This window comes from Molossus molossus, unplaced genomic scaffold (genome assembly GCF_014108415.1).
Source record: "Molossus molossus isolate mMolMol1 unplaced genomic scaffold, mMolMol1.p scaffold_m16_p_5, whole genome shotgun sequence".
Classification (NCBI taxonomy): Eukaryota; Metazoa; Chordata; class Mammalia; order Chiroptera; family Molossidae; genus Molossus; species Molossus molossus.
This window is the reverse complement of record NW_023425388.1, coordinates 12,946,716-12,972,919: the sequence shown is the minus strand read 5'-3', so window position 1 is coordinate 12,972,919 and position 26,204 is coordinate 12,946,716. Positions and strand designations below refer to the sequence as shown.

Genomic DNA, 26,204 nt, shown 5'->3' with positions numbered 1-26,204 from the left:
AAACCAAGAAATGCATTTATTTGTACATTTCTTTAGTCTCCTCTAATGTGGAATATTTATTTGTCCTTTGTAACGCTGACATTTTGAAAGAGTACAGTTCTTTCTTTTTCTTAAGTAGAACATACCTCAATTTGAGTTCTATGGGGTTTTCATGATTCAATTCAAGTGCTGCATTCCTGACTGAAATGCTATGTGACATCACGTACAGATATATGCGACACCCATCCACCCTTGTGGAAAAGCTGACTTCATCACTCAAAGTGCTGCGTGGTTTCTCCACTACATTACTACTGATGCTTCTTGTGCAACTAACAAGCAATTATGAGGAAACACTTCAAGAGCAAATGAATATCCTGACCCGTATCAAACTTTCTCCTTGCATTTGACAGCCATACATCATTTTTGCCAGAAACAATTTTTACTGCAATGGCTGCAAAGTTATTCTGCAACTTTAGCACTCCATTTACATTGAGCAGCTGACACTTGGCATCCTATCTGTTGGTCATCTATCATCTATCTGTCTATCATCTATCCATCTGTCTATCATCAGGAGGACTCATGGGTGGCTATTTTTCAATTGTTATAAATCATCATGGTTCTATTTGATGCACAAATTGTCCTAGTTTTAGGCAGTGGGGCCCTATGCAAGTTGATTTGTGACATGCCCTCTCATTTTTTAAGCACTTTCTTATGTTCCGTCATGAGATGTTTCAGTTGCTTATACTACCCCCTGCCCTACCCTGGAATCACAATTTCTCCAAGCAGCCCTGGCTGTCCTCAGTGGGAAAGGAGTCAAGACCAATATCTGGTCACCGGGTGTGCTCAATGCTACTGCAGTGTCCTTGCTTCTTTCAACAGACAGAGCTAAAAAGTACACTGTATACACACACTCATATATTCATAGATACACATGCACATCTACATGGACAATACACATGTGTATACAGACAAGTGTAAACTGACACTGACTCACATCTTAGAAATCGTGAGTCAATACCAATACCTCAAACTCCAATCTTCAACATTGGGTTCTCTCTTGCCTTTACAACTCATATTTGGATATCCCTGCATAGTGAGAACCCTTCTCCCAACAACATCAACACCTTTGCTCGATACTACCATGTGTACAGAATAATTTCCAAATTTCTTCACACACAGCACTACAAAAACACCCTACTAACAAGAGTTCAAGGTTTATTTGCTGTGCTTCCCACCCAAAGTCATCCAAGGCTGAGGGTGAACCACCCAATACTGTGTTCATAAGTTATCTATATTAGCTCTCCCCCATCACCACCTTGAGTGTGGCTATTGTACTTCTTGGAAATACAGTTGTGTTTGTTTATTTCTGCTTGATTTCAGTTTTAGGATTTCTGCCCCCCTCTTTCCATACTTTATGTTTTAAAAATGCAGAAGATTAACAAACTTTAAATATCAAAACTACAGCCCTGGCCGGTTGGGCTCAGTGGTTAGAGCGTCGGCCTGCGGTCCAGAGAGACCCGGGTTTGGTTCCCGCTAAGGGCATGTACCTCGGTTGCAGTTTGTCCCCTGCCCTGGTTGGGTTATGCGGGTAGCAACCACTCGATGTGTCCCTTTCATGTCGATGTTTCTCTCTCTCTCCCTCCCACTCTATCTGAACAAACAAATGGAAAAATTTCCTCAGGTGAGAATATAAATAAATAAATAAATAAAAAATCAAAACTACGTTCTAAGCCAAGCCCAGTGCTGAGTGCTGGAAGCTCTACAGGTGGCAGTGGTCTGAGTTCCAGGGCAGATGGCTCCCTCCTGGTCTCTCTGTCCTTCCCCATAGTCCATATGAAAGCCTTCAGTCCAGTGAGGTCCATTAGGAAAAGCAGCCTTTTGGACCACAGCCTGGCCATCTCCCAGAGCAAAACACAGGTGGACAATCCGATGAGCCTGCTGCACAACATGAACAACTGCTACTCCAAGCTCAAGGAGCTGGTGCCCAGCATCTCCTAGAACAAGGTGAGCAAGATGGAAATCCTGCAGCACGTCATTGACTACATCTTAGTTTGCAGATTGCCCTGGACTTACACTCCACTATTGTCAGCCTGCACCACAAGCAACCTGGGCAGAGCCAGGCATCCAGGATGCTGCTGACCACCCTAAACAGGGACATCAGCATCCTGTCCTTGCAGGCTTCTGAATTTCCTTCTAAGTTCATGTCAAATGACAGCAAAGCACTCTGTGGCTGAATAAATAGTGCTCATGACTTTTTTTTTCTTTGTACAACAACAAATCCATGGGAACTTATTTTTCAACTATTTCACAAGGGGGACAAATTTTTTTAAATGTAAGCAAAACTAAGAAAGATAAGATCATCTTCCCTAGGATGTTTCTGACCTGAATTGTGATATTAGTTATTTATGAAAAAGACTTTTAATGCCCTTTCTACAGTTAGAAAGTTTTCTTTATATACTATTCCCACCATGGGGAGCAAAAACATTAAAATCACAAGGAATTGCCCAATTTAAGCAGACTATCTCTTTTCAAAGGTGAAAAGAGATGAATACCAGAACAAACCAGTATTCAGTTACTTAAATCAAGTCTTTTGGTCAAAAATTACCTTTTTGATGCAAGCCTACTAAATGCTGCGTGTGTGTGTGTGTGTGTGTGTGTGTGAGAGAGAGAGAGAGAGAGAGAGAAACCTTGTGAACTCTTTAGAGAGTTTTCTTGTATAGTGGCAGAGATGTACACTTCTGCATAGTGCAATAATGTACTTACTCATGCTAAACTTTTTATAAAAGTTTAGTTGTAAACTTAATCTTTTTATACAAAAGGGTTAAGTTTTATTTCAGAGGACAAGTGTTTTGATTTTTTTTATGTTATAACTGAGGCCAAATCAATACAAGTTCAAATTTATGTATAAAACATGTCTGGAGTAAAAAAATAAATAAGTATCAAAACTACAGTCACACATCACTGAATCTATTCTGAGGGATCACACAGGGATCTATTCTGAGAAATGTATAGTCAGGTGATTTCATTGTACAAACATCACAGAGTGTACTAAACACACCTAGATGGTACAGCCTACTGCACACCTAAGCTGTATTTAACAAACTACAAAAGAAAAACCATATGATGAGTTTGACAGGTCAAAAAAAATCATTTAACAAAAACTATGATAAAAATTTTCAGGAAATATGCCCTGGCCAGTTTGGCTCAGTGGTTAGAGCGTCGGCCTGCGGTCCAGAGAGACCCGGGTTCGGTTCCCGCTAAGGGCATGTACCTCGGTTGCAGTTTGTCCCCGGCCCTGGTTGGTCGTGCGGGTGGCAGCCACTCGATGTGTCCCTTTCACATCGATGTTTCTCTCTCGCTCTCTCTTCCTCTCTCTCCCTCCCACTCTATCTGTACAAAAAATGGAAAAATGTCCTCAGGTGAGGATAAAAAAAAAAAAAAAATTTTTCGGGAAATAAGAAAAAAAAAACCAACTTCCTCAACCTGATAAAGAGCATCTATAAAAAACCCACAACTGCCCTGGCCGGTTTGGCTCAGCGGTTAGAGCGTTGACCTGCGGTCCAGAGAGACCCGGGTTTGGTTCCTGCTAAGGGCTTGTACCTCGGTTGCAGTTTGTCCCGGCCCTGGTTGGTCGTGCAAATGGTAGCCACTCGATGTGTCCCTTTCACGTCTATGTTTCTCTCTCTCTTTCTTCTTCTCTCTCCCTCTCACTGTCTGAACAAAAAATGGAAAAATGTCCTAAGGTGAGGATAAAAATAAATAAATAGTTGGCCTGAGGACCAGAGTGTCCCGGGTTCAGTTCCCGCTAAGGGCATGTACTTCAGTTGCAGTTTGTCCCCGGCCCGGTTGGAGTCATGTGGGTGGCAACCACTTGATGTTTCTCTCTTCCTCCCTCTCTCCCTCCCGCTTTATCTAAAGATAAATGCAAAAATGCCCTCAGGTGAGGATAAAAAGAAACCAAAAAAACCCCACAACTGCCCTGGCCGGTATGGCTCAGTGGTTAAGAGCATTGCCCGCAGACCAAAGAGTTGAGGGTTCAATTCTGATCAAGGGCACGTGCCTCAGTTGCGGTTTGGTCCCTGGCCTTGGTCAGGGTCATTCTGAAGGCAACCAATCGATGTGTCTCTCTCACATCAATGTATTTCTCTCTCTCCCTTCCTCCCACTCTGTCTGAAGATAGATGGAAAAATACCCTCGGGTGAGGATTAAAAAATAAACAAACAAACAAAAAAAACCCACAGCTAACATCACAATTAAAAAATAAGAGTGAATGCTTTCCCCCAAAATTAGATATTAGGCAAGTTATGCATTTTCCCTCTCAACATTTCTAAGTGACAAGACTGGAAGTCCTAGACAGTGCAATTAGCCAGAACTGATGTTCGTAAAAGCAAACAATTTGGAAAGAAAAGTAAAACTGTGTTTGTAGACAATATAGTCATGGATGCATGTAGAAAATCTAAGAAATCTACCAAAAAAACTACTAGAATATAAGGTAAATATAAAAAAATCAACTGTATTTCTATGGACGAGCAACAAACAATTAAAAATATTTAAAAACCATTTACAACAGCATAAAAAAAATAACCTATTTTGGGTTAATTTTTATTTTTTTTAGTTTTTATAATTCTCACCCAAAGATAATCTTCCAATTATCTTCAGATAGAGTGAGAGGGGGAGAGAGAGAAAGAAACATCGACGTGAGAGAGACAAATCAATTGGTTGCTTCCTGCACAACCATGATCAGGGCCAGGGACTGAACTGCAACCAAAATACGTGCCCACGACCAGAATCAAACCCACGACTCTTTGGTCTGAGGGCTGACACTCTAAGCACTGAGTCAATCTGGCCAGGGCATATTTTGGATAATTTTTTTAAAATATGTGTAATACCTGTACACTGAAAGCTATAAAATAGTGCTAAACTTTTCTTAAGAGCTAAATAACTGGAAAACTATACTATATTTATCAACTGAAATATACAATAGTTTTAAAATGCCAATTCTTTTCAAATTGCTCTAGAGAGTCAATAAAATACCAATCCAAATCTGGCATTAATTTTTGTAAAAATTAACAAACTAATTTTAAAATAGATATTACAATGCAAAGGAACTGGAATAGTCAAAGCAAATTTTAAGTTGAAAAGCAGAGTTGAAGACAAACTACATGATTTCTAGATATTATAAAACCACAGTAATCATGACATATTGCTATTGATATAGGATGGGCAAATATAGCAATTGAACAGCACAGAGAGCTCAGAAATAGATTCATTTCATATATTGTCTACTAATTTTCATTGAAGATGCCATAGAAACTTAGTGGGGACAGAATGGTCTTTATAATAAATGATGCTGGAACAACTGGATATCCTCAAATAAAAAAACGAACTTCGATTCATATCTTGCACTTACACCAAAATTAACTCAAATGGATCATATACCTAAACGTAAAACCTAACACTATAAAATTCTAGTAGAAAATACAGGGCAAACTTTTGTGACTTTGAGTTAGGAAAATATGTCTTAGATGAGACACAAAAGTAGAATCCATAAAAGGAAATTTAGTAAACTGGACTTTATCAAAATTTTAAATTCTACTTTTTAAAAGGTACAGTGAAGAGAATGAAAACACAAGCCACAGACTGGGAGAAAATACAAATTATAAACCTGATAAAGAACATGTATCCAGAATATATAAAGAACTCTCAAACCTTAGTAAGAAAACAAACAACACATTTTAAAAAATAGCAAAAGAGTTGAACAGACTCTTCTGTAAAAATATACAATAGCACATGAGAAGATGCTCAATACCATCAATCACTAGAATTGAGATGCAAATTCAAACTATAAGATACCTCCATACCTATTAGGATGGTTAAAATTTTAAAACCCACAATACTACCCTGGCCAGTTTGGCTCAGCAGTTAGAGCGTCAGCCCGCAGACCAGTTCAATTCTGGTCTAGAGCACATACCTCGGTTTTGGTTTGGTCCCCGGCCCTGGTCAGGGTCGTTCGGGAGGCAACCAATCAATGTGTCCCTCTCACATCGATGTTTCTCTCCCCTCCCCCCAATCTGAAGATAAATGGAAAAATAGCCTCCGGTGAGGACTTAAAAAAAAAACCAACAATAACAACTGTTGGCAAGAATGTGGAGGAACCGGAACTCTCAACACTAACATTAGAAATGGGAATGGTGCAGACACTTAAGGAATCAGTCTGGCAATCTCTTAGAGTTAAGCACAGAGCTACTACATGATCCAGCCATTCCACTCCTGGGTATTGGCCCAAAAAATATGAAAGTACACACTCACACAAAGACCTGCATAAAAATATTCACAGGAACAATATTTGGAACAGCCCCAAACTGGAAATAACCAAAATATATACTGATAGGTAAAGAGAGAAACAAACTATTGTGCATCTATAGAACAAACTCTACTCCTCAATAAAAGGAATGAACTATTGATATGTGCAAGACCATGAATTTCAAAATAAGTATGTAGTGTGGAAAAACCCAGACAATAAAGAGTAAATACTATATGATTCTACTTACATACAATTCTAAAAAATGCAAACTAACTATAGTGCCAAGAAGTAAACCAGTAGTTGCCTAGGGGGAAGCCAAAAAAGGGTGGCAGGAGGTCTGACAAAGGGATACAAGAAAACTTTTGAGTCTGGCCAGTGTGGCTCAGTGGTTGAGCATAGACCCATGCACCAAGAGGTTGCCGGCTCAATTCCTGGTCTAGGCACATGCCCAGGTTGTGGGCCCTATCCCCAGTGAGGGGCATGCAGGAGGAGGCCAATCGATGTTCTCTCTCATCGATGTTTCTATATCTCTCTCCCTATCTCTTCCTCTCTCTCTAAAAATCAATAAAAGAAAAAAAAAAAAGAAAACTTGCGGGCTGGATGTGTTCACTGTCTTAATTGTACCAATGGTTTCACAGATGTATACGTATCTTAAAACTTATTGCACACTTTAAATATGTGCAGTTGATTACATGTCAACTATACCTCAACTAAGCTCTTAATTTTTTAAAAATATAAAGAGTAATAAATCAAATAAAAATCTAACCAATGAAAAGCCTGCTTCATGTTGACTCAGTATTTTCTTTTTCATTTGAACAAGGAACTAAAAAACTTCAACAAAATCCTACTGCTCTGAAGGATCAAAATACCTGTTCAAAGCTTAGATCTGAGAGCCTCTGGAGTTTTCTGCAATTCAAATCCAGCACATTGCAAAGAAAACTTCACATGACTTTGATAAAAGACATTAGAACTGTTTCTAAAGGAAATGGTATTAAGCAGGACACTGAAATTGCACTGACAGCAGCAGGCCTGCACATTGGGAACTGTAAGTGCTACTGTACCCATTTCAGAGGCTGCCAAGGACAGTGAGTGCAGGGACTGCTGTGTTGCAGGCAGAGGTGCACTTAACACTCAGACCTGCTCTGCTGAACACACTGTGTCCAAATAAAAACTCTATGCTTCTCATTTTCCTACAATATTGTAGATCCAAACTCCTTTCACATCCCATTTAAATTTGGAGGTTTTCTCCTCCTTGGTCCCCTGAACCAATTCCACAGATATTTCTAATCATTTCTGTACCTGGTGCTTTCTGTGATAACATGCACTGCACACACTAGTCTCAGTTTATGTGCACTGAAGTGTTCTAACTGCTGATTGGCTCAAGTTTGCTATAGTGAGTACACTAAGGGATGCTTAGTACCTGAAAAGAACTTGTGCTCAGCTGCATCAAAAGGAGAAAGAAAGACATGCTCACCACCCGCCGTGTCCAGAAGGCGCCCACTGCACCCCCGAGGAATGCCTCTCACAGAGGCTGGCTGTGGACGCTCACAGTGCGAATACTCCACAAGGCCAGTGGTGACATCAGGAGGGGCAGAGTGCAGATCTGCTTTTGAAAAACAAACCCAAAGCAAAAGTGTTGTTAATTCAAAGACCATTAAGTTGCTGTTTAAACCCCATTTGAGTGAAGCTTCTCTAGCTGAGCTCTAAACAAGGAGTGTGGTATTACAATTAATTTTGTTTTTCTGATTAATCAAGGCACACAGGGACCCTATGAACTCTCAGATCCCAGACATGGCATATAAACCTGTATGCATGAGGACTATCCATTTCCCAAGGGGAACTAGACTAGAACCACTGACCACAACACAGACACAGGTGCAAGTGGACTCACTTTCCACATAAGGTTTTACTCAGAAATCTCCCTCGATGAAGCATAAACACATTTTAAATCTAATTGTTATTGGACCATTTTTTTATTATGAAAAAAACAGACCACCCCTCACAACCACAAAGAGTATATTAGATGTCCCGAAGATAAAGACCTTTGCAGGCTTCAAAGAATAAACCTACAAAGATGAAAACTACCCTCATGGCCAGTTCAACACATCTCATTGTTAAAAGACTACAACAAGTTCTTAGAACAGAATGTATTCATTTAAAGACAAACTAGTTAGATACAGAAAATGTTTAAAGTCACTCCCTTCCACTGTCTGAAGATAAATTTTTGTGTTGAATTTTCACTGTATGGCATATTGATCTGTTCGGAATGTTGGCTGACTGTAAGTTGCTACTGCATTATTGTTACAGTTGAGTCTCCCACTAGGAAAGGCACCATGTCTGCAGAACGACCAGAAATTGTGCTTTCCTATGACACTAGAGCAAATATTTGCCCACTTGTGAGATCAATATTAGCCTGTCAGTAATAACCTATAATCTGTTTAATCTTCTAATGAATGCTCCTGCCATCACAGATGGCACGCTAATATTTAAATTTTTAATTCTGATCATTTAGCTATCAGTTAATAGCCTAGGCAGAAATTTTTAAAATATGTAGAAAAATGAAATTATATGGAAGCACAACACAGTCACTATTTACACAGCAGAAAATACCATTTGGAAAAATCTAACTTTAATTAGAGTTTTCATAACCCCTGAAAAAGTTTAATGTTGATGAAATTAGCAAATTAAGTTCTTTCAGTTTAAAAAGAAATTTCCCCATCTTTCAAAATCTAGCAAAGAGCCCTGGCCAGTTTGGCTCAGCGGTTAGAGCGTCGGCCTGCAGTCCGCAGAGACCCGGGTTCGGTTCCCGCTAAGGGCAGGTACTTCGGTTGCAATTTGTCCCCGGCCCTGGTTGGTCGTGCGGGTGGCAGCCACTCGATGTGTTCCTTCACGTCGATGTTTCTCTCTCTCTCTCCCTTCCTCTCTCTCCCTCCCACTCTATCTGTACAAAAAACAAACAAACAAACAAACAAAAATCTAGCAAAGAGAATAAATGACTTTTACAGTATTAATGAAAAAGGCGTAATGGTAATCTTAACTAAAAGTAGTTTTTAAAATAGTTGCATGAAAATAAGCAAACTACATTAAAAATAAAAAATTAACTACTATAACTAAAAATACTATTTTTAAATATATGTATTTACATTTGTGTCCAAATGTTTTATGTAGGTGATTTCCTTAATCCAAAATTAAAATTATATATTTTAAAAATTACCTTTACCTAATATATGCTACCTCAAAATTTTTACCTAAATATTCTTGTTCTTTCTGTATTTCTTTCCTTAATCCAAATGGAAGAATTCTCTAGTGTTAGACACTAAAACAAAGAATGATGTTTATAATAAAACAGAGAGAAATTGATATCTTCACATTCAGAAATCCAAGCAATTATATCCAGCAAACATTAGCATATGAATGCTATAATCACAGTATGGTATTAAACAGAGCCTAAGTCAAAACTTTTAGAACTTACTAGAATTAATCACAATGTGTACTTGAGGCCAAGGGAGTGGAGTGGGAGATAGACAAGGCTCAGCCACACCAGCAGAGGCCAGGACTCCTCATGGAGAGGCGATGCACCCACCTCATGAATAATCATAGTCAGGGCCTCTCTGAGAATGAAAGCATCTCACTCAAACACACTTGCAGTCACGTGTTTTGTTAAAAAACTCACAACCACTGGAAAGTCGAAGGCTATCCAGTTAAACATTCTGACCTGTGGGCAATTTTACAATACATCAGTGAAAAAACTTTTCAAGCTACCAACTGTCAATTTCCTTAAGGAAAGCTGGGCAGAAACCACTGTCCATTGGTAGGACACTCAGGAAAGCTACCAAAACAATCTGGGCAGGCTATTTTAGAAAAGGGCCTTTTCTTGTGAAACATGCTGCTCTGGGGCAGCCCTGACAGCTGCCCTGCCACCCAGTGGTCTCTGTGTACTGGAAGCAGAGCGTGCATGTGAGTTCTCACCTACGAGTCCCATTACGGTAGAAAACACATGCTCAACAGAAACATGCTTCGTGCACTGATGCAACAAATTTAAAACGAAGAGCATCAGTGCTGTGCCCACAGAGGACAGTGAGACTAAAGCTGTCGGTCACTTAAAACATCCAATTTACTCCCAGTCCAGCCAACCAATGTACTCTCAGTGCAGCCAAATGACCAAGCTTTTACATGAAGAAGCTCAGCACTTGAGCCCACAGCCTGCCTGCTGTGATTCCACTGAAAACACCAGCCTGTCACGGGTGCACTGTTTCAGTGTTAGCAGAACAGCAACTAACAGCAAAGAAAATGAAAAGGAATCAAGAAAACTGTCAGCCTGGCTTCCACATTAAGCCAGCTGTGCAATCTCAGGTCAGTTACAATCAACCTAACTTTCTGTCCTCCCTCCACATCTAGAAAACAAAGGGGCTACAATCACACTTTTTTTTTTAGTTCTTTGCATTTATCTTCAGATAGAGCGGGAGGGAGAGAGGGAAGAAGAGAGAGAGAGAAACATCGATGTGAGAGAGACACATCGACTGGCTGCCACCCACTCGACCCCAACCGAGCCAGGGACAAACTGCAACCGAGGTACGTGCCCTTAGCGGGAACCGAACCCAGGACTTTCTGATCTGCGGGCAAACGCTCTAACTGCTGAGCCGAACTAGCCAGGGCTACAATCACACTTTTTAAGGTGCTCGTGCAAGAATGAAAGTATGTGCACATCACATGCCAGCTATGCATAGTTAATGATGCTACTATTTCTGTTTAAAAAGAAATGTGGCCCTCGCTGGTTTGGCTCAGTGGTTGGAGCGTGAGCCCGTGAACCAGAGTTGTGGGTTCGATTCCGGTCAACAGCATGTACCTCAGTTGCAGTTTGGTCCCCAGCCCTGGTCAAGGTTGTGTGGGAGTAACCAATCGATGTGTCCCTCTCATATCGATGTTTCTCTCTCTCTCTCTCCCTCCCTCCCACTCTATCTGAAGATAAATGGAAAATATCCTTGGGTAAGAATTTTTTTAAATATTTTTATTGATGTTTTAGAAAGAGAGGAAGGCAGAGGGAGAGAGAGATAGAAACATTAATGACAGAACATCAATCGGCTGCCTCCTGCACATCCCCTAGTGAGGATTGAGCCCACAACCTAGGCATGTGCCCTGACTGGGAATCAAACCAGTGATCTCTTGGTGCATGAGGCAATGCTCAATCCACTGAGCCACACTGGCTGGGCCTCAGGTGAGGATTTAAAATAAAGAAAGAAATGTGCCTGGTGGTGTTCCTCAGTGGTTAAGCATCAACCTAGGCACCAAGAGGTCACTGGTTCAATTCCTGGTCAGGGGACATGCCTGGGTTGTGGCTCAATCCCGAGAAGGGGTGTGCAGTAGGCAACCAATCAATGTTGATGTTTCTCTCTCATCGATATTTCTACCTTTCTCTCTCCCTTCCTCTCTCTAAAATCAATAAAAAATATATTAAAAAAAAAAAAAGAAATGTGATTTCAAATAATGAAAGGTTTGTAATTTCTTCCTAAGATTAATGTAATTTAAAGATTAGATGATTTGGAAAAGTTCTATGCATCTTTATGACTTAGCTTTGACTGACATCCCTATTCAGGTTGAGGGGTTTGTTTAATCTGGACCTCCCAAGCACAAAGACAACTAATGAACTCCAACTGTGCACACAAGCAAAGAGCAAAGGTAGAGATAATGTCAAAATTGCAAGCCAAAGGTGACTATCAGGGGCAACCATGGTCACGTCTAAATGTTCGTTTACCCTGTACCTGCCACCGTTGCCAGCCCACTCTCCAGAACAGGAGGAGGCACACATCAAGAGGCACCATGCACTTCTCTTGGTCCACGGGGAAGGCCCACATGCCACGGTGTCTCGAATCACCAAACCATAGAAGCATCAAGAACTACATTTGTTATCAGAAAGCCATCTTCCAGATGAAAAAAAGAAGATGGGTCTTGATGGGCGTAGAGGCACCCCTGTCCTAGAGGGGCCACAGCAGCTGTTACTGACCTATGTGAGTGTGGGCCGCGGGGCCTGTGAGCACGGCAGCTGGTCTCCCTCCCGGGTGAGATGAGGTGGAAGATGCGGAGGATGAGGTGGACGAGCCCTGAATGACCCGGTCGAGCCAGGGCTCGACGCTGGAATGGCTCTGGAGCGGAGTGGAGGTGAGTCGCCCGGGTCGCCGTAAAGAGCCCTCATCTTCTGAGGCAGATGACGTGTCTGTGGTTAAAATAATGATGACAGGCATGATGTAGGGATGGGTCACCAAGGAGGGCGGGTTCCCACACTGGTACCTGGGCCTCCCAGCCTGTAGCGCGCTGCTCTGTATACCTGCATAACTGTACCCACATGGCCAATGGGTCATCTCAAAGGTTGCCCTCAATATAGAAGGGTCTGAATCAACTAACTGTAAGATCCAAAGGACCCTACCTGGGAAGACTGGCTTCATGACCCCAGCTTCCCCCAGGGGACTTAGTCTAGGGTATCACACACTGGGAGTGAAGACAGGCCCAACTCCTAAATGGCTTCAGTACATTCCTCAGTGGGGTCCCAAATATCAAAGAAGACTCCAAGTGTCAAGTGCTCTGTGAATATCCAGTGTTGCTACGGAACATCCACTCTAAGCTCCACACCTTTACATGGCTGGACACACTCCAGGAAAGGTTGAGCTCATCTCCCGAGGAAGCATGGGGACTGTAGGGGTTGCAGCCTACATGCCTCCAGGCCTCAACCTGTTCATCTGTATCCTCAGGGAAAGCAGGAATGAGCTCTGTAAAGAATTCCTTCCCCAAGACAACTGCTTTAGTCAATAAAATTAACCATTAATAAGGTTCTATCAAGTCTGTATGACTGTGCACTTTATTATAAGTTTCAAATTATTTTAAAGTTCTTCAGAAATTGAGTAGTATCTATAATTATATTTAGTAGAAAGAATAATTTGGCAGCCACTTCTAAGATTTTTTTCAACAGCATAAACTTTTTTCTTTTTTATCAAGGAAGCATTACAAGAGGCACTAAAAGTAAAATTAAAAAACCCTCTGGATAGTCTTCTTCTCTCCTATTTACAGCTTGGTAACAACAAAGTAATTAAGTGAATATTTTAAAAATTCTTAATCCATGAAACCTTTGCATTCCACCAAGTACTCCTTTTAGGTTCTTCTCTTCCTTAAAAGACATAAATAGCATCTTAGTAAAAAACCTAAAATCTATTCAGAACGCCCTGTAGAAAACAATTATTTGTTTGGGTAAGAGCCATACCACAAATTTTGAGGTAAGGAATACTGCACATTTACAAACAATTTTAGTCTCCATTTTTCCAACTCTTTACTACAGGTCAGAAAGATATTCCTACTCAGTGGGAAACGAAGTTATGACACCAAGCATGTGAAACACCTGTGGGCCATTCCTGACCCAGTTTTATCAGTACCTGGTGGGGTGCAGGTTTCCACAGATGAATGCACAAGAACCGACCGTCTTTTTGAAGGCAGAGGCACCTTCCTCTCCTTGTATTTGGCCAAAGCTGCTTGCACGGCTTCTGTGTGAACATCTACATAGAAATAGCAGTAAAAACACTTTTCACAATATTGGTTATGGAGTAACAAAATTTAGTTTCATGGTTTTCATTGACTCTCTACTCGTGGGTCCCACATATTGGTCCTAGATTTCTTTAAATATTCCTTTGTTTGCAGATTTGACTTCTGAACCCTGTGACTATTTTTCTCAGTTATAAATAAAAACTAAATAAAAAAGAAATCCCCCAAATTGAAAATAAGATTAAACAAATTAATTTAAATGTGTCTCCAGTAGTTGACATAAACTACTCCAAATGACTTTAATCTGTTCCTCTAGAGAAACATACTAAGGATGAAAAAAAGTGCATTAGACTACTTTTGTACATTTAAATTTTTTATCCAACAAGATCATTTTAAAACATTTTAAAATCTTACAGTAAATGGCTGATAAAGTGCTAATCGAGGAAGATAAAATATTTACACCTAGACGTATTAAAATAAAATTTATAAACATCAAAAGCAACAAGACAAGTTGAAAAGCTTTCAGAGGATAAACCATCTTGAAGGATCAAGAAATAGAGGAACATTACTCAATAGTAACCACCAGCTGCAAGAAGGTAACATGGTATCAAGGAAAAAGTTTTGAACCTACAATTTTATATCCAGCCAAATTATCACTGGACCACAGAGTCTAATAAAAATATTCCTAGACATAGAAGTGGAACACTCATGGAAAACAGTGCTTAAGGGAGAAACAAATCCAGAAGCCCTTACAATAGATACAGCAGTGACTATGAGCACACTTTTTTTTTTTTTTTTTTTACTTTTCTTTTCTTTATTGATTTTTAGAGAAAGAGAAAGGGAGAAGAAGACAGAAACATTGATGAGAGAGAACATTCACTGGCCGCCTCCTGCATGCCCTACACTGGGAATCGAGCCCATAACCTGGGCTTGTGCCCTGACTGGGAATCAAACCGGCGACCTCTTGGTGCATGGGTCAATACTCTAGCACTGAGCAACACCTGCCAGGCTGAACACACACTTTTAAACTTGATTAGTGTCTTAAAAACAAACAGAAACAGATATAACAACCCAGAACTAAAAAATCTAGACAATATTAAAACAACAGATTTAAGACGCTCAACAAAACACAAGAAATATAAAGAAAACTACACCAGGGCACATCATAATCAAATCACTCAAAACCAGTGATAAAGAGAAACATCTTAAAAGTTGCAGAGGAAGAAAGACACATTAAATACATAGGAACAACGAAAAGAAACAAACTTGGAGGACTAACACTACTAATTTCAACAATTATTATTATTCTACAATCACTGAGAATATAGTTTTCCATAAAGATGGACGAATACATCCATAGAACAGAATGGAGTCCAGAAATAGAGCCACACATTCATGTGACTGCTTTCAGACAGTGTATGCTCCACAAACTGAATATCCACATGCAAAAAATAAGTTCTGATCCATATCCTGAACTCATGAAAATTAACTAAAATATGAACTATAGGCCTAAAGGTAAAACCTTAAAACTATAAAACTTCTAGAAAAAACATAGGTGAGAATCTTTATGACCCTGGGTTAGGCAAATATTTCTTAGACACAAGAACAAAAGCACTATCCACTTAAAAGAACTGATAAGTTGAACTTCATTAAAATTTAAAACTTTTGCTCTTCAAAGCCACTTTAAGAGAATGCAAAGACAAGACAAAACTTAAGAGAAAATATTAGAAAACCATATTTACAATAAAAGTCTTATATTCAGTAAATAAAGAATCAGAACTAGAATAAAGTTCACAAAGGCAGAGAACAGTTTATTAATATCAGCTACATAGAAATGGATGGTGAGGAAGATGAGGGCAGGGAAATAAGGAAGACAGGAAGGTGAAGGAAACCCTTTACGTAATACCATTCATGGACTGTGTACATGTGTGTGCGTGTATTTGCCTCCAGGGCTGAAGAAGATGGTGTTCAGTGAAATGCTGAGAGCTCTTGTCTTGGGATTCAAAGACTTCAGGTGACTTTTACTATTGTCCTTACACTTGATATAATACTTTATACTACATGTATTATTTATATTATCAGAAAAGAAACAATTATCATGTGACAAAATTTTTTAAATGTATATTAAGTTGATCCAGCTGGTGTAGCTCGGTGGTTGAGCATCAACCCAGGCATCAAGAGGTCACCGGTTCAAGTCCCAGTCAAGGCACATGCCCAGGTTGTGGGCCTGATCCCCAGTAGGGGGCATGTAGGAGGCAGCCAACTGATGTTCTCTCTCACTGATGTTTCTATCTCTCTCTCCCTCTCCCTTTCTCTCTCTCTAAAAATCAATAAAGAAAAAAAATGTTTAATGTATATTAAATTGGTAAGAAATTATCTAATCAAAAATTTCTCAAATCGCTTCATAACATTCCCTTGTTGATATAACATTTAAAATTGTAATGTTCTTTCTAGATATTCTTAAAACAAAGTGGCATTTTTTTTTAAAATATTAAAATTTTATTTTAAATTACAATTTATATTCAATATTATTTTGTATTAGTTTCAGGGGTACAGCATATTGGTTAGACAATCTTATACTTTACAAAGTGTACCCCCTATTGCCCGGAATTTCCAGTACCTGTCTTATACCATAGTTATTACAATATTACTGACTATAATCCCTATGCAGTATTTCCATCCCAGTGACTATTTTATAACTACTAATGTATACTTCTTTTTTTTGTTTGTTTGTTTTTTGGTACATGATCCTAGCGGGAACCAAACCCAGGACTCTCTGGTCCACAGGCCAATGCTCCAACCACTAAGCCAAACCAGCCAGGGCACTAATATGTACTTCTTAATACCTTCATCTTTTTCACCCAAACCTCCACCCCTCAGCAACCATCAGTCTGTTCTCTGTTTCTATGAGTCTGTTTCAATTTTGTTCATTTATTCTGTTCTTTAAATTTCACATATAAGGGAAATCACAGGGTATTTGCCTTTCTCTGACTGACTTATTTCACTTAGCACAATATTCTCTAGGTCCATCCATGCTGTCACAAATGATAAGATGTCATTCTTTTTTTATGGCTGAGTAACAAACAGTCCACTACATATACAGGGTGGGACAAAAGTAGGGTTACAGTTGTGAGTACACAGAACACAGAGGTTTTACTCTTGTATTATTATTTATTAATTACTGTATTATTTTCCATATGAACTACTGCCTACTTTTGCCCCACCCTGTATGTACCACTTTATCCACTCATCTTTTGATGGGCACTTGGGTTGCTTCCATATCTTGGTTATTGCAAATAATGCTGCAATAAGCATAGGGATGCATATATTCTGTCGAATTAGTGTTTTGGGTTTTTCCAGATATATGCCCAGAAGTGGAGTCACTGAGTCATAAGGCAATTTGATTTTTAATTTTTTGAGGAACCGCCATACTGTTTTCCATACTGGCTGCACCAATCTGTATTCCCACCAACAATGTAAGACAGTTCCCTTTTATCCATATCCTTGCCAACACTTATTGTTTGTGGATTTATTGAAAATAGCCATTCTGACAAGTATGAGGTGATATCTTATAATGGTTTTAATTTGTATTTCTCTGATGATTAGTGACATTGAGCACCTTTTCATATGTCTATTGGCTATCTGTATGTCCTCTTTGAAGAAGTGTCTATTCAGGTCCTCTGCCCATTTTCTAACTGGATTGTTTGTTTGTTTTTAGTTTTGAATTGTATGAGTTCTTTATAAATTTTGGATATTAACCCTTTATTAGAGAAATCATTGGTGAGTATCTTCTTCCCTTCAGTAAGTTGTCTTTTCATTTATTGACAGTTTCCTTTGCTGTGCAAAAACTTTTTAGGTTCAGGTAGTCCCATCTGCTTATGTTTTCTTTTGTTTCCTTTGCCAGAGAAGGTATATTAGAAAAAAATATTGCTACAAAAAATGTCTGAAATTTTACTGCCTATGTTTCCTTCTAGAATTTTTATGGTTCCAAGTCTTACATTTAAGTCTTTAATCCATTTGATTTTATTCTTGTGTATGGTGTAAGAAGATGGTCTAGTTTTGAGAAGATAGAGGCAGGTTATGCAGTGAGGGATGGGACCATGGGAAGGGGAGGCTGAGACAGGTAGGAAGTTTGAGATGACGTGGAGCTCAGCACACAGGCAGGCAAGCCAGTATACAGCACATCTAGAGGTTCAGTTGGCCCCTATCTCTCAAAATAAAATCAAATTCAACATGGGCATTGTGCTCCCAGGACCAAAACTCCCAGCCCCCATTTACAGAAATGCAAATTAGCTCTGGGAAGGAGCACAGGTCCATTACATAACAAAAACAAACAAACAAAAAAACCCAGAATGGCTGGTTTCAAGCAAGGCAACAGGATTGCTAAAGGAGTTCTGGGAAACTACAGTGTGTAGTTACAGAAAGCCAGGTCACCTTAAAAAGGATTACAGAAATCCAAAATTGGATTTAGAAAAGAAACCAACAGCACATACCTTATAGGGTTGCTCCAAGGTCATTTCCCCTCCTCCTCACTAATAGTCTGGGAGAAGTTGAAATTATCAAAAAAAGGAAAGCTACTAAGGCCCTTATAGATGACCTAGGGCTGAACCTAGTTAGGAGGGACACACTGTAAAATGTATGGATGTCCCTGGTCAGTTTGGTTCAGTGGTTAGAACTTTGGCCCTCGGACCAAAGAATGGCAGGTTGGATTCCGGCCAAGGGCAGGTACCTTGGTTGCAGTTCATCCCAGGCCTTGTCTGGAGTTGTGCAGGAGGCAACCAACTGATGTGTCTCTCTCACATCAATGTTTCTCTCTCTCTCTCTCTCTCTCTCTCTCTCTCTCTCTCTCTCTCTCTCTTTCTCCTTCCCTCCCTCCCTCCTCATATTCTATTTGAAGATAAATGGAAAAATATCCTCTAGTGAGGATTAAAAAAAAAAAAAAATGTATGGATGTTGCTAAGGCAGAATTCCTTGAAAGGACCAATCAGAGGCTACCAAGACATATATCTATCCCTAGACAACACAGCTCCACTGGCAACCCACTTGGGTTCCCTCTCTAATGTGGGGAGTCTGTATATTTTTCAAATAAGCTTTCCTATTGCTTACTCATGGTCCGTAAATTCATTCTTCAATTTCACAAAACAATAAACCCAATCATCGCTGCTTGGTTTCATTTCACTTTTTGCATGAATCTGTCCAATTTTCTCAACACCATTTATTAAATAGACTGTACCACATTGTATATTCTTGCCTCCTTTGTCAAATATTAACTGACCACATAGGGGTGGGTTCATTTCTGGACTCTCTATTCTGTTCCATTGATCTATATGTCTGATTTTATGCCGGTACCGTGCTGTTTTGAATACTATGGCCTTTTAGTTTGGTATTAAGGTAGTGTGATACCTCCAACTTTGTTCTTTTTTTTATCCTCACCCGAGGATATTTTTCCATTTTTTGTTCAGATAGAGTGGGAGGGAAAGAGAGGAAGAGAGAGAGAGAGAGAAACATCGACATGAAAGGGACACATCAAGTGGCTGACTCCTGCACGACCCAACCAGGACCGGGGACAAACTGCAACCGAGGTACGTGCCCTTAGCGGGAACTGAACCCAGGTCTCTCGGGACCACAGGCCGACGCTCTAACCACTGAGCCAAACCAGCCAGGGCCCAACTTTGTTCTTTTTTCTCAAGGTTTCTGTGGCTATTTGGGGTCTTTTGTGGTTCTATATAAATTGTTAGATCATTTGTTCTAGTTCTGTAAAATACGCCATTCGTATTTTGGTAGGAATTGTATTGAATCTATAGATTGCTTTAGGTAGTATGGACATTTTAATTATGTTAATTCTTCCTATTCCATGAATACAGTATATGCTTCCAATTACTTATATCTTTAATTTCTTTCTTAAGTATCTTATGATTTTATCTCCTTAGTTAAATTTACTCCTGGATACTTTATTTATTTATTTATATATTTTTTATCCTCACCCAAGGACATTTTTGCACCTATCTTCAGACAGAGCAAGAGGGAAAGAGGAAGGAAGAGAGATTGAAACATCGATGTGAGAGAGACACATCGACTGGTTGCCACCCATACGATCCCAACCAGGGCTGGGGACAAGCTACAACTGAGGTACGTGCCCTTAGCCGGAACCAAACCCAGGACTCTCCGGTACGTGGGCCAACGTTCTAACCACTGAGACAAATCAGTCAGGGCAGATATTTTATTTTTTGATGCAATTACTAATGGGACTATTTTTTATTTTTTATTCTTCCTTTCTGACAGTTCATTATTGGTATATAAAAATGCAACCAATTTCTGAATATTTATTTTGTACCCTGCTATTATAATGAATTCATTTATTAGTTCTATTAGTTTTTAGGTAGAATCTTTAGGGTTCTCTTTATAGAGTATCATGTAATCTACAAATAATGAGAGTTTTACCTCCTTTCAAATTTGGATGTCTTTTATTTCTTCTTCTTGTCTAATTGCAGTAGCTAGAACTTCCAGTACTATGTTGGGTAAGAGTGGTGAAAGCAGACATGCTTGTCTTATTCCTGAAGATAAGGGAAACATTTAGTTTTGACTATGAGTTTGTCATATATGGTCTTTATTATGTTGAGGCATGTCTCCTGTATTCCCATTTTGCTGACAGTTTTTATCACAAATGGGTGCTGGATTTTGTCAAATGTTTTTTCTGCATCTATTCATATGATCATATAATTTTTATCCTTCAAAATCTCTGAGAGAGAAAAATGGTGGCAAACTAAATGGAAGCTACATTGACCTTTTCCCAGGACCAAACTGGAAATACAACTGAAATATATAAAAATCAGCCTGAGCCCGGCTGGTGTGGCTCAGTGATTGAGCATCGACCCATGCAACAAAAAGTCACTGATTCGATTCCCGGTCAGGGCACATGCCCAGGTTGTGGCCCTGATCCCCAGCAGGGGGCATGCAGAAGGCAGTCAACTGATATTCTCTCTCATCAATGTTTCTCTCTCTCTCTCCCTTTCTCTTCCTCTCTCTAAAATCAATAAAGAAAAGAAAAAAAAAAAAAAAACCTCTTATAACCAAGGACGTAAATAGGAGCCCACATCGAGTCTGGTAGGAACTACAGAGGTGCAAGAGGGCTGGCTAGGCTTCCATAGACAGCAGCTAAGTTCCTAAGGGATATCACAGCTGTGGGGGAGGAGGGGGTCCCCCTGAGAAGTCAGGGGTGTAAACCCCAAGCTGGTTGTCCCAAGGCCCAGAGGGGCAGAACCAGGAAAGGTACTCACATAACACCTGGCTGTGAAAAGCACCAGAGGTTCTGTCCAGCAGGGAGAGACAGCTGGAAACATGGCACCATCTTGAAGGGCCAGTGCATTAAATCATCTACACCTACTCCATTTGGGCTCCAGCAGAGGGAGAGCTGAGTGAAAAGACTGGGATTTGGGGCTCTGGGATGTGAGATGGGAAGGCAGACACCAGGAGACCTGTGCTGAGTCATTCCCTCAAGCCGCAGAAGCCATCCTTCCCAGGCAGTGTTCTCATCAAAGCAGCTTTAGCCTAGGGGGGAGCAACTGCTCCACCCACTGGAATTTCTGTCACTCCACCTGCTGGGTAGCATCTAAGGAAGGACAACAACCTAATGTGCATTAAGTGAGTGAGATTAACAGCCAACCTGCAGGCAGAGACTGATCTCTGCCCCAGAAGAATAAAACCAGACCTTAGTGTTCAGCTTGGTCCAGTCCACACATATCCATCCTCAACAGAAGAAAGGCCACAAACTGTGGATCCTTGATATCCACAGAGAGATTTTGGCAGGCTCCAAACCCTGAGGAGGTGAATTGCACTTCACATGATAATCAACTGCACAGCAGCCTGCTCCCCGATTTGGGGTTTGAGGATCACTGTCAGCCAGCATGAGTGCTGAGCCCACATATGAATGGGCCAATAGCAACCAAGACTCCTTCACAACAAGAGGGCCAACACACAAAGTGCACAAGGGACATTATTAGGGCATCCAGGTCTGGTGATGAGGAAGAATGCGCCACTGGGTCCCACAGGTCACCTACCCAGACTGGAGGTTATAGCAGATCTACCTAATACAAAGAAACAAACCCAAATAGGCAGCCAAAATGGTGAAACAAAGAAACAAGCCCCAAATGAAAAAACAAAAAAATTCTCCAGAAGAAGGGCTAAATGAAATGGAGACAGCAAGCTATCAGATATAAAGTTCACAGTAATGATTATAAGGATGCTCAACAGCATGAGAAAAGATATAGAACAACAAAAAAAGACTAACTGGAAATCTAGAATGACAGCAAAAATAAAGAACACACTGGAAGAGATAACCAGCAGATTTGAACATTTTTCTTTCAACCTTGTCTTCTTTTTATTTATTTATTTTTTTAAATCCTCACCCAAGGACATTCTCCCAATTTTTGTTCAGATAGTGGGAGGGAGGAAGAGAGAGAGAGAAACATCGACGTAAAAGGGACACATAGAGTGGTCGCCACCCACACAACCCAACCAGGGCTGGGGACAAACTGCAACCAAGGTACGTGCCCTTAGCGGGAACCGAACCCGAGTCTGTCTGGACAGCAGGCTGACGCTCTAACTGCTGAGCCAAACTGGCCAGGGCTCAACCTTGTCTTCTAATTGGCTGATCCGGATCAGCGAATTAGAAGACAGGGTGGCAAAAAAATAAAAAACCCCACTCAATCAGAAAACCAAAAAGAAAATAAGAAAATTAAAAACAGGACACTTTGGCCCTGGCCGATTTTGCTCAGTGGTTAGAGCCTCAGCCTGCAGTTGAGAGAGACAGGTTTGGTTCCGGCTAAGGGCACATACCATGGTTGCAGTTTGTCCCCGGCCCCAGTTGGGGTTGTGCAGGAGGCAGCCACTCAAAGTGTCCCTTTCACGTTAATGTTTCCTCTCTCTCTCTCTCTCTCTCTCTTTCTCTCTCTCTCTCTCTCTCTCTCTCTCTCTCTCTCTCCCCCTTTCACTCTATCTGAACAAAAATGGAAAAATGTCCTCCAGTAGGATAAAAAAAAAAACAAGACAGTTTGCCCTGGTCAGTTTGTTTTGCTCAATGGTTAGAGCATCGACCTGTGGACCAGAGAGTCCAGGTTTAGTTCCCGCTAAGGGCATGTACCTCAGTTGCAGTTTGTCCCCGGCCCTGGTTGGGGTTGTGTGGGTGGCAACCAGTCTATGTGTCTCTCTCACATCAATGTTTCTCTCTCTCTCTTCCTCCTTCTCTCCCTCCTGCTCTATCTGAAGATAAATTCAAAAAATGTCCTCAGGTGAGGATAAAAAAAATAAATGTTTATGAAAAAACAGGACAGCTTAAGAGAGCAGTGGGACAACATGAAACATAACAACATCTGTATCATAGGAGTACGAGAAAAAGAAAGTGAGCAAGAATTACAGAACCTGTTTGAAGAAATAGTGGCGGAAAACTTCCTGAGCTTGATGAATGAAAAAGGCATACAAGTTCAGGAAGCACAGAGAGTCCCAAGCAAGAGGAATCCAAAGAGGCACATGCCAGGACACATCATAATTAAAATGCCAAAAATTAAAGACAAAGAGAGAATCTTATAAACAGCAAGAGCAAAACAACAGGGAACCTACAAGGAGCTCCCATAAGACTGACAGCTGATTTCTCAACAGAAACACTACAGGCCAGAAGGGAATGGCATAAAATATTCAAGGTAATGAAAAACAAGGACCTGAAACCAAGACTACTTTATCCAGCAGGGCTATAAATCAAAACACAAGGTGAAATAAAGTACTTCCCAGACAAAAGAAGGCTAAAGGAATTTATTACCACCAAACCAGCACTGCAAGAAATTTTAGAAACTGCTGTAATAATAAGAAGAAATATATAGAGAGAAACATGGACATAAAGATTAAAATGGCAATTAATAAGTACCTATCTATAATAACCTTAAATGTAAATGGATTAAATGCTCCAATCAAAAAACACAGGGTAACTGAATCGACAAAAAAAAATGAGCCCTGGCCGTTTGGCTCAGCGGTTAGAGCGTCAACCCGTGGACCAGAGAGTCCCGGGTTCAGTTCCCGTAAGGGCACGTACCTCGGTTGCAGTTTGTCCCCGTCCCTGGTTGGGTTGTGCAGGTGGCAGCCACTCGATGTGTCTCTTTCACGTTGATGTTTCTCTCTCTCTCTCCCTCTCTCTCTCTCCCTCCCACTCCACCTGAACAAAATATCAAAAAATGTTCTCGGTGAGGATTAAAAAATGAATAAAAAAATATGTCCTGGCCAGTTTGGCTCTGCAGTTGAGCATCAGCCTACAGACCAGAGAGTCCCGGGTTCGGTTCCCGCTGGGGGCACGTACCACCAAAAAAAAAAAAAAAAAAATCTTTGAGCCCTGGCCGTTTTGCTCAGCGGTTAGAGCACTGACCCATGGACCAGAGAGTCCCGGGTTCAGTTCCTGTAAGGGCACGTACCTTGGTTGCACTTTGTCCCTGTCCCTGGTTGAGTTGTGCGAGTGGCAACCACTCAACGTGTCCCTTTTATGTAGATGTTTCTCTCCCTCTCGCTCTCTCCTACTCTATCTGAACAAAAAATAGAAAAATGTCCTCGGATGAGGATAAAAAACAAACAAACAAACAAACAAAAAAACGAAACAACACAATATGACCCATATATATGCTGTCTACAACAGACCCACCTCAGAACAAAAGACTCATATAGGATGACAGTGAAGAAATGTAAAAACATTTTCCAAGTAAATGAAAATGAAAAAAAAGCTGGTCTATATCTGATAAAATAGACTTCAAAATGAAGGCCACAACAAGAAACAAAAAAGGCCACTACATAATATTAAGGAAATAGATCCAAAAAGAGGATATAACCCTGATATAAACACATATGCACCTAATATATTAGCAACAATATATACTATGAAACTTCTGGAGGACTTCAAGAGAGAGATCAAGCCCAGCTGGTATGGCTCAGAGGTTAAGCATCGACCCATGTACCAAGAGGTCACCAGTTCGATTCCCAGTCAGGGCACATGCCCAGGTTGTGCAACTGATCCCCAGTGAGGGACATGAAGGAGGTGGCCAATCGATGTTCTCTCTCATCAATGATTCTATCTCTCTCCCTCTCCCTTCCTCTCTCTCTAAAATCAATAAAGAAAAAAGAGAGAGAGAGATCAACAGTAATACAATCATAGTAGAGGACTTTAATCCTCACTGACATCAGTAGATAGATCTTCTAGACAGACATCAGTGGATAGATCTTCTAGACAAAAAAATAACAAGAAAACAGAGACCCTAAATAATGCACTAGACCAGATAGATTTAATTGATATTTATGAAGCATTTCACCCTAAAACTACAGAATATACATTCTTCTCAAGTGCACATGGGACATTCTCAAAAACAGACCACATGTTAGGACACAAACTAAGTCTCTACAAGTCCAAGAAGACTGAAATCATATCAAGCATCTTCTCAGATCACAATGGTATGAAACTAGAAATAAATTACAATAAAAACACTCAAAAACATTCAAACACACGGAGGCTAAATAGCATGTTATGAAACAATTAATGGGTTACCAAGGAGATCAAGGAAGAAATAAAAAACTTCCTGGAAACTAATAAAAATAAACACACAACAACACAAAATGAATTGGACACAGCAAAAGCAGTCCCGAGAAGGAAGTTCAGAGCATTACTAGCCTATCTCAAGAAACAAGAAAAATTTCTAAAAAACTATCTAACTCTACAACTTAAAGAATTAGAAAGAGAACAAAAAGAAAAACCCGAGTAAGTAGAAGAAAGGAAATAATAAAAATCAGGGTGGAAATAAATGACATAGAGACTAAAAAAACAATACACTAGATCAATAAAACCAAGAGCTGGTTCTTTGAAAAAATAAAAACTGATAAACCTTTAGCCAGACTCACCAAGAAACAGAGAGAGGACCCAAATACATAAAATCAGAAATGAAACAGGTGAAGTAATAACTGACAATGCAAAAATACAAAGGATTGCAAGAAAATATTATGAACAATTACATGGCAACAAATTGGACAACCTAGGTAAAATAGACAAATTCTTAGAATCTGACAATCTTCCACGTCTCAAGCAGAAAGAGTCAGAAAACCTGAACAGACCAATAACAACTAAGAAAATGAAGCAGCAATCAATAAACTCCCAGCAAACAAAAGCCCTGGTCCAGACAGCTTCACAGGGGAGTTTTACCAAATGTTCAAAGAAGAACTAAGACCATTCTCCTAAAACTATTGCAAAACATCAAGTGGAAAAAAGACTTCCAAGCTCTTTTTATAAAGCCAGCAAAATCCTAATTCTAAAACCAGATAAAGACACTACAAAAAAAGAAAATTACATGCCAGTATTCCTGATGAATATAGATGCCAA

The 26,204-nt window shown here is 40.1% G+C and overlaps 1 protein-coding gene and 1 pseudogene across 3 annotated transcripts in view; one reads left to right on the top strand and one right to left on the bottom strand.

The window, feature by feature from the left end:
• The window catches only part of LOC118617119 (disco-interacting protein 2 homolog A), a 275,837-nt gene that overhangs the window by 66,715 nt on the left and 182,918 nt on the right, over positions 1-26,204 (bottom strand). The window contains exons 48-50 of one of the 3 annotated variants that reach the window (XM_036242743.1): positions 13,702-13,821; positions 12,285-12,494; positions 7,758-7,886 (exon numbers count right to left, since the gene is read on the bottom strand). In XM_036242743.1, coding sequence (XP_036098636.1) covers positions 7,758-7,886; positions 12,285-12,494; positions 13,702-13,821 — 459 coding nt within the window. Of the gene's footprint in view, positions 1-7,757; positions 7,890-12,284; positions 12,495-13,701; positions 13,822-26,204 lie in introns of all 3 variants that reach the window. The other 2 variants (XM_036242744.1, XM_036242745.1) reach the window with 2 other exon arrangements.
• On the top strand, positions 1,813-2,213 carry LOC118617121 (annotated as a pseudogene).